Source organism: Pelobates fuscus, chromosome 7 (genome assembly GCF_036172605.1).
Source record: "Pelobates fuscus isolate aPelFus1 chromosome 7, aPelFus1.pri, whole genome shotgun sequence".
Classification (NCBI taxonomy): Eukaryota; Metazoa; Chordata; class Amphibia; order Anura; family Pelobatidae; genus Pelobates; species Pelobates fuscus.
The window spans coordinates 197,130,741-197,140,423 of NC_086323.1; the positions used below are offsets into that span (position 1 = coordinate 197,130,741).

The window sequence follows — 9,683 nt, forward strand, 5'->3', positions numbered from 1 at the left end:
TGTGTGTGTGTGTGTGTGTGTGTGTGGAGAGGATTAAGAGTGCATATAGGGTAAGGGATCCAGCTTGTATCTGGCGCGTAATGTGTGTAGTGGTGCAGTAGTGTGTGTATATATATATATATATAATTTGGACATATTGTATGTGTGAGGTGCGCAGTGTGTGTGAGAGTGAGGGTGCTGTGTGTGTCTGGGGGTGCTGTGTGCGTCTGGGGGATGCTGTGTGTGAGGGGGTGCTTTGTGGGGTGTCTGGGGTGCTTTGTGTGTTAGGGGGCTGTGTGTGAGTGTGAGTGTGAATTTATTGTAATATATTTTTTATTAATAATTTATGAAAATTTTTGGAATATTCCTCATTTTAAATAATTTCATGGAATTCAGCAGGCCTGCAGTGTCTATGGTGCACTTCTGTCCTTACGCCACAGAAGATCTGTGGGAGTACTGAACAGGTTTACTTGGCCCTCCACTTGTTCCTCTTGAATAGCATGCCTCCTGGCCTATCTTTTGATTTATTTCCACCCTACAATTGTGAAAAGGATGCTTTATACACTGGATTACAAAAAACACAGGTTGTGGTTCTACAACTAAAAAAAAAAATGTTATATTTATAGGACATGTATATTCACACCATTCGCTTGTCCTCCTAGTTGCGCCCCCCGCTACCTCTAACTTCTTTTTCCAGTTGTAGGTTTCCCTTGCCTATTATTTAGGGTCGGTTGTCCGGCTCAGGCTGTTGTGCCCTTTGGACCGGCTGAGGTCAGCAGCGGGTAATCAGTCAGGTGTGTTGTCCTTCGTTTTTCAGGGTAAGGGGGGGTGTGGAAGGGGGGGGGGGGTCCCTGGGATACGGTTGACTGAGGTTCAGGTCATGTTACCTCTCCTTGAGGGCGGTGTTCCTGGTGACCCTATTGTGACACCTTCTCTTTATTCCTGTGCTATTGGTAGGGGGCCTCTCTGCCGGATTTCTTTAGTCCACCTCTGGGGTATGTCTAAGGGTCGTGGGCCCATGGTCTTAATTGGGATATAGGATGGTCTCGGTGCGATTGTGTCTTCCGGTAGCATTCTGTCGCTTGCTAGTGAGTCAATACTAGGTGCCAGGACTTAGTAGTCCTGTAGAATTGTTTTTGCGACACTGCTTCGTAGTCGAAGTTTGTTGTAACCTTTCTTTTCAGGTCCCATGTGCTGGGTTCCCTAGTGGATCCCCATTCCCTTGCTATTGTAGTCAGAGCCGAGATCAGTATATGGAAGATCAGGGCCCCCTTGACACATTTAAATGTGCCTAGGGTTAGGAACAGGAGTCCCAATGCTGGTTGCAGCATAAATTGTGTGCCCAAGTCCCCCATATGTGAAGCATAGATCCCCTTTCTGTGTTACACCTCCAGCATTTTGCAGAGGCGGTGGGGTAGATTTTCGTCAGTCTGTCTGGTACCATATACCATCGGTGTAGTAACTTCCTCATTTGTTCCAGGTGCGCTGTGCAAGCTGTTTTCCCTTTATGTGCTGTGTAGGCTTTGTGCCAGTGTTCCATGGTGTATGTGGTGTGTAAGTCCACATACCACGCTAGGACATGTTTGTCCGGTACTTCCTCTGCCACTGCCAAGTGGTATGTTAAAGAAATGGTTTTGCAGGGAATTTTGGTGGACATACATATCTCCTCTATCCGAGTGAATGTGTGTGAAACTCTTGCGGGGGGGGGGGTCAAAGACCTCAGAAGGGACTTGAGTTGTAGGCAGGGGAATATCGCTTTATTTGGCAAGTCGTATCAGGTTTGTAGGTCCGGTAACGCAACCATGGTCCCGTTAGGGAAAAGGTGATGTAACCTTGTGCACCAGTGGAGCTGCCATGGTCTATATTAACATGGGGGTTGGGGGAAGTAGCCTTTCACTCTGTAACAAACAGAACATACAACCACAATGTATCCTGAGTTGCCGGAAAGTCATCATATGTACGTTGACTGCTACTATCACAATTACTATTTACTGTGTCAGCATGATCAAAATTCACAAAACAAGATATTTCATTTCTATGTTAATGCATAATACAATTTTAGAGACTCATCACCTGTGTGAGATCTCTGATGTCTATCAAGATTAGGATTAACAAAAAATAATTTTCCCCATTCAGAACGTGATAACGGTTTCTCTCCTGTGTGAGTTCTCTGATGACTGACACGATTTGAATGGTGCCTAAAACATTTTCCACAATCAGAACATGAGAATGGTTTCTCTCCTGTGTGAGTTCTCTGATGACTGACAAGATTTGAATGTTGCCGAAAACATTTTCCACATTCAGAACATGAGAACGGTTTCTCTCCTGTGTGAGTCCTCTGATGACTGACAAGATGTGAATGTTGCCTAAAACATTTTCCACATTCAGAACATGAGAATGGTTTCTCTCCTGTGTGAGTTCTCTGATGACTGACAAGATTTGAATGTTGCCGAAAACATTTTCCACATTCAGAACATGAGAACGGTTTCTCTCCTGTGTGAGTTCTCTGATGAATGACAAGCTGTGATTTACGAACAAAACATTTTCCACATTCAGAACATGAGAATGGTTTCTCTCCTGTGTGAGTTCTCTGATGACTGACAAGCTCTGGTTTACGAACAAAACATTTTCCACAATCAGAACATGAGAACGGTTTCTCTCCTGTGTGAGTTCTCTGATGCCTGACAAGCTCTCGATTACGAACAAAACATTTTCCACATTCAGAACATGAGAACGGTTTCTCTCCTGTGTGAGTTTTCTGATGACTGACAAGGTTTGAAGGGTGCCGAAAACATTTTCCACATTCAGAACATGAGAACGGTTTCTCTCCTGTGTGAGTTTTCTGATGACTGACAAGGTTTGAAGGGTGCCGAAAACATTTTCCACATTCAGAACATGAGAACGGTTTCTCTCCTGTGTGAGTTCTCTGATGACTGACAAGCTCTGCTTTAGTGACAAAACATTTTCCACATTCAGAACATGAGAACGGTTTCTCTCCTGTGTGAGTTTTCTGATGATTGACAAGCCGTGATTTATGAACAAAACATTTTCCACATTCAGAACATGAGAACGGTTTCTCTCCTGTGTGAGTTTTCTGATGACTGACAAGGTTTGAAGGGTGCCGAAAACATTTTCCACATTCAGAACATGAGAACGGTTTCTCTCCTGTGTGAGTTTTCTGATGACTGACAAGGTTTGAAGGGTGCCGAAAACATTTTCCACATTCAGAACATGAGAACGGTTTCTCTCCTGTGTGAGTTTTCTGATGATTGACAAGCCGTGATTTATGACTAAAATATCTTCCACTTTCAGAACATGAGAAAGGTTTGGGGTTTATGTTTACTATCTCCTTTGAGAAAATATAGGAATCTGAGAATATGCTTGATTTTTCAGAGTTAAAGTCCTTGGTGCGGTTATTAAAAGATTTCTTCATAGCTTTGCTTTGTGTATTTCTGTTCTTGTCACCACTTTCAGTATAACCTCTCCTTACAAATACACCTGAAAGAAATTTACCGGGAGTTAAAGGAAATCGGCCACTATAAATTATTGTTTGCAATACTTAGAAAAAATGACAATTTATTTTTAATAGATAAGAAATACGACCCTCAGGTGTCATAGTGACTGAGAAGAAATTAAAGCGGCACTGTCATGCCGAACTTACCTTTCCCCAATCGATCCCTCTTCTCTCCCTCTGTCAGGATCTGTTATTCATTTCTTCCGGTCTGCTCTCGTTTTCTTTAAAACATAAGATAACACACAAACACTGCATCCTATAAAAACGAAGAAAAAGAGCCTAAGTTTAGAGGAAGGAGAAGTGAGAGAAGAGCACAAAAGAGAAAGGCTAGACCGACAATAACCCCTATAAATGAGAAGGAACTTGGCATCTTTAACCTATCCCAAAATGCTCTAACATCCACACAAATATCAGTCCTTAGCAAAGGACTGAAATGTGCTCCAATGAATCCTTACAAGCCATTTAAAGCATTTATAGATCTAAATAAATTCGTAAGGAAGGCCACTCTAAAAATATTTTTTTGCCAGTAAAAACTCAGATGTATCTACCCCACAACCCTCAGTTACCTCATCAGAAGATTGCCCTAATATAATATCTACCTCTCTGAAAAATAATTCAACTTTTTTTTCCATCACGTTTTAAAACAGGTCCCCCAGAGGTTTTTTAAAAATTGGTAACAAAAGACTTTGAAAAAATCAAAAAAGAAACATATAATCGAGACAATCTTTCACAACCAGAACTCAAGGCACTTTTACAATTACAAAAAAGATGTAAACATTGTTATAAAGCCAGCTGACAAAGGTGGAGGGATTGTAATATTATCTAAAGATATGTATGAGGGAGAAGCTATGAGACAACTTAATGATTGTAAGGCTTATGAGAAATTGTCACAAGATCCGACCCCAAGAATCCAACAAGTTTTAACCTCTTTTTTAAATAGTGGCCGAGACCAAAATATTTTAAATAAACAAGAATTTGAATTTCTAAATGTCTCTCACCCAAAAATCCCTGTTATCCATTTCCTACCAAAAATCCATAAAGATGCTATAAACCCTCCTGGTAGGCCTATCGTATCAGGGATCAATTCAATTTTATCTAATTTATCTGAATATCTAGACATTCTTTTACAACCTTCGGTAAAATGTATGAAATTGTATTTAAAAGACTCAATGAATTTACTCCGATTTTTAAATAATTTTATTTAGAAAGACACATTTTTTACTTACGTGTGATGTACAATCCTTGTACACAATCATTCTTCACGATAAAGGTTGTTCTGCAGTTGAAAAAATCTTAAGGGCAGAAAATAGAATTTCAGACCAACAAATAAGTTTTATAATTCAAGGTATTAATATTATTTAAAAAAAACATTATTTTTGTTTTTTAGACTCTTTATCTACAACTGCTATGGGGACCAGGGGAATGCTATGGGGACCAGGTTTGCACCCAGTTATGCTAACCTTTTTATGGCAGAGTGGGAATCCATGGCCATTTTTGGAGAGCATGACTGGCAGGCAAACCTGATCACATACTTTAGATATATTGACGACATTTTTTATTTGGGAAGGCACAGAAAACTCCCTCAACTAGTTTCTACTTTTTTTAAATCAAAACAATAATGGTATAGTTTTAACACATGAATACAGTCAATCTTTTATCCGCTTTTTAGATTTGGAAATTTTTATTCAAAACAATAAGGTTCATGCTAAAACTTTTTTCTTTTTTAAAGTATGTACAAATAAAGTGATTGATATGTCGAGTTGCCATTATAAACCGTGGCTCCATGGAATACCCAAGAGCCAGTTCCTTCGCCTTCGAAGGAACTGTTCCCTTACCCAAGGTTTTGAGGCTCAAACTCAAATGCTATTGAGTAAATTCTCTCAAAAAAGGTATCCCTTAAACAACTTAAACCAAACCATAAAAAAATGTTAGGGAGAAAGAGAGATCAGACCTTTTGGAGTTCAGAGAGAATAAAGCCTCCAAAATGCCCTTAACATTGCCAATTATCTTTGACTTCAATAACAAAAATAATGTTATGAAGAATATTATCAACAAACATTGGCATATATTAAAACAGGATGAGACTCTAGCTGGTATTATTCCCGATAAACCACACGTTATATTCAGAGGGGCACCCAGCCTTAAATCCATCCTTACAAGAAACTAAACAAAGCCATACTACCTCTTCTTTCTGTCCCCGCTCCTTTTTAAATAAACCCAAAGGTTTTTTTTAAATGCAATAAATGCATAGTATGTAAACGTACGGACGATAAAATTAAATCAAAAACTACTTCTTTTAAATCATTTATTACACAAAGAACATACCCTATAAAAATTGTATTCACTGCAGCACAAAGAACGTTATTTATCTATTAGAATGTCCATGTGGTCTTCAATATGTGGGCATGACTACTAGGGAATTAAAAACCAGATTGGCAGAACACTGCCGGAACATCCTAAAAGGTTATGAAAACCATTCAGTATCTAAGCATTTTTTTTTTTTTTTTTTTAAACACGGAAAAAACCCTAAACTTCTAAAATGCATAGGTATAGATATCTGCAGTATCCCTTGGAGAGGTGGAGACATTAAAACAATTCTACGCAGCAAAGAGATGGAATGGGCATTTAATTTAAAGACTCTTGCCCCACAGGGTCTCAATATACAGTTTGATCTTTTTAAGTTTCTATAAGTCCCTATTTTTAATATTTCTGCTTGTTTTTATTATTTTATTATTTTTTTTTTATTTATTTATTTATTTTATTTTTTTTCATTATTTTTTTTAGTTCGTGTTTAAATATTTATCCTTGTAATTATTTTCTTATGTACTCATGACTAATTGTATTCAAAGTTTACACATTGCATCTTAAGCATATACATATGTATTAAGTGTTTTGCAATTATGCAGTCCAGTCTTCTTTTAAAAATGGAGTCTGGCTCTTTATTGCCCTACAGAATCAATCCAACTGTATAATAGACCTTTTCCCCTTCCGTTTATACAAACTGTAAGCATGCTGTCTGCTCGTCTATTTGAACAGACAGCATGCAAACACTGCCTCCGTTCGCGATCACCATAGGGCTCCTCTCCTTTGGTGACGCGACGTTCAATTTGTCCCGCCCGGCCGGCTAACTTCGCATGCGTTTCATTTAAACCACGTGACGCGGAAGTGATTTTAGCCGCGCGTCACGTGATCTCTTTTTATATCGATTTCTTAACATACCAGCACCTCGTTTCTTAAAGTTACATGCATAATTATTCTTTTATATATGTGTTATATGTGTTTTATATTACTGCCATACAATTTTGATATGTATTTTAAAATTAAGGTTATAATGACGGCATTTTGGCGGGAATATTCAAATTCCAATACAATTAATGTGTCCTATAAAAAGCATTGTAAGTCAGGTTTATGTTTTTATTATACTCTACTTGAAGAAGCCTATTGTAGGCGAAACAAGTCTAGAGATGGCTTTAAAATTTTTATATATTGTTATAATAAAGGAATTTTGGCCCTAACTATTTTAGTTGCCACTTTCCTTTCTCACTTTTATTTTATTTATTATTTTATTTCTAAGCCTGACTTTTTTGGTTTTCATCATCCTAAGAAACGCCAAAAGAATCCTTAGGTGGGGATTATACCACCCATGCGTTATACACCGAGCAGTATAAGCCTGCTCAATATATTGTGAGTACATTTTATACTTTCTTTTAATTTATACTCCAGTTAAAGCAGTGAGCACTATATATTTTATCTTTTTATTTTTCGACTGGAACCACCGTTGGACTTCTGAACTTTAAGCGGTTACTCCATATATCCTTTAGTGGGGATCATTCCACTTCACGCATTTCATACCAGAGCTGGATTTTAGCTCTGGAAATTGTGAGTAATACTTACATATTTTTATATCCATATATACCTACCTACTGTACCATTGGATTTCCTCTTTTTTTCTGTTCTCTTCCCATATGGCGCACTGAAAATACAAGTCTGCATCTGAGACAAATCACCGCTGCCCTACAGGAATTTCCCTTATTTATTGAGGATTGGAGGGTACTCCCCTGTATATAGGTGTGCTGCCTATTTATCATACACCCCCCATATTTGTGGCATTTTTAGCGCTGATCCTATTTTGACTTTTTCCTATAAGATAAAGTAGGGACTACTTGCCTTATGAAGGTTTCTTACGCCATGACCAGCTATGACCAGCGGAGGAGCAAAGTGTGCTTCATATCCGGTGGTCAGATACATTTTCCCATAATTCTTGCTTTCCTCACTGTTCCCGCAATGCTTCCTGTCAGTATTGCCGAACGTCCTGTCACTTAAACAGAACGCCGGCAAAACTGACAAATTGCGTCCTAATAGAATGAGAACAGTTTCGCCATTCGTGTTAGAACGCAATTCGGGACTTTGTTCGTATCCGAATTTCATTTGAATTAATGAAACTCCGATCCTATTCATTGCTGCGGCTGCATCTTGCAGCCACTTAGTAGATAACTTTCTGATTCCCACGGTATTAGGGAGCTATCTACCAAAACGCTGAAAGACCTAAATTGTTCTTTCAGCCACATTTACTAATACTAAGTAAAGGTTACTTAGTAATAGTAAATTCTGCCCCTACTCGCTATATCGCGAGTAGGGGCATGTCTAGTAAACAGTGTGCCTGGAGGAGAATAATTGCCAGCCTCTTGCCTACTGACTATGGCCCTGAGGTGTATGGCCCTTTAAAACATTTTTGGGGCTTATGGACTTTTATTGGAACAGTGCCCCTTTAAAACTGTGTCCCCAGAGTCCCCAAACTGTTAAAATACTTTGTGCATGTAAATTTCCCATATGGTTTGGTAAATGGGGCTTAAGAAACTAATTACCAAACAGGCGGACCACACACAAGGGGAAGTGTGCAGTCAATTTACCTCCCAGGCTGTTGGTTAAACGCAGGTTAATTGCCGACCCCTGGATGGCCGCCGTACATACATTCGAACACATGGTGGCGGCCATCATTATTTACACGAACGCGGTCAGCGGTGTGTGCCGTCAAATTCATGGAACTGAAAACGGCTACACAATGGCAAGAACACCGCTGACCCATACCTTCTCAGCAACTTCGACACTTCAGCTGGAATCAAAGTGCTTTCGACGATTCGAACGCCATGTTATACTAGGCTATTTGCACGAACGGCCCAGTTAGTGCATTCGAATGGGACTTAGCCATTTTCTCAGAGTAAAATAGACCACTGCACAGCCCAAATCTCTGGAACTCTTTTGGGCAGGAAAGCCATGCTTCCGGTCGGTCAAATAGGACTTCCAGCTATCTTTTTAACCACTGGCCAGATTTGTATGATTTTTGGATATGTTTGTATATGGAGTATGCTGATTTAGAATGTCGTTTTTATGGGAATTGTATGTATATTTTAGAAGTTATTAATATTGTGGAATACAGTATTTTTCCTGCCTGTGATAATAAAGTTAATCCATTGTGTTGAGGTAATTGAATCACAGGCAGAGGGGAGGGTTTGTGTGTATTTGCTGGGAGTGTCTGACTGTATTGTACGTTGTTGATTGGCTGTTCCACAAGAGCACATGGGTTGTAACCTTGTGGAGAAATATGTATAAAAGAAGCAATAAAACCTCAGTTCATTCTGTTCCTGCCTAACCCTCAATCTAGAGTCTTGTGTCTTATTGGGGGAATCACTATGTAACGGACCGTTTCAGCAGACAAGGGGTTAAAATCGTTAAGGCGATAATCCCCTTTTCAAAGACAGGCACAGCTACTGTAAAATCACCAAAACTCACGAATTGGATATAAGTGAATGCACCAAACTCCCGAACTGCATACAAGGGAATAAGCTAGCACTCCAAACTCCCGAACCAGAACCTCACGAATAGCTGCTAGCAGACGAACAGGAAAAGCTCCCAAGCGGCTTACACTCCTGGCAGTCAGTCCCTATCAGCATACAGTGGTCAAGCAGTGGTCTGTTTATTGAGGGCTACCTGCCCCTGTATTTATGCAGGTCTCCCACCTGGTGGACACTCCCCTAGGGGACCAGATGGAAGACTGTAACAACGGACAGACAAGTAGCATTTCAGGACATACAGAAGTAAAACATCCGCACAATGCATCCTGGCTTCCTCCCCTCTGCCCTGGAGAAGTAATTCAATTATCTCCCAAGACAAAGGCAAAACTCCATTACAC

General features: G+C 39.6%; 1 protein-coding gene across 1 annotated transcript; it reads right to left on the reverse strand.

Annotated features, from left to right (window-relative positions):
- Positions 1-1,218: 1,218 nt before the first annotated feature.
- On the reverse strand, positions 1,219-3,739 carry LOC134568432 (zinc finger protein OZF-like). Its single transcript, XM_063427021.1, has 2 exons — positions 3,641-3,739; positions 1,219-3,477 (listed from the first exon to the last, which is right to left on the reverse strand). The coding sequence occupies exon 2, from the start codon at positions 3,410-3,412 to the stop codon at positions 2,015-2,017; it is 1,398 nt and encodes a 465-aa protein (XP_063283091.1). The 5' UTR covers positions 3,413-3,477; positions 3,641-3,739; the 3' UTR covers positions 1,219-2,014.
- Positions 3,740-9,683: the final 5,944 nt, after the last annotated feature.

Excerpts from the sequence above, each read along its gene's own strand:
- LOC134568432 (XM_063427021.1), bottom strand. The coding sequence starts at position 3,412 with ATGAAGAAATCTTTTAATAACCGCACCAAGGACTTTAACTCTGAAAAA.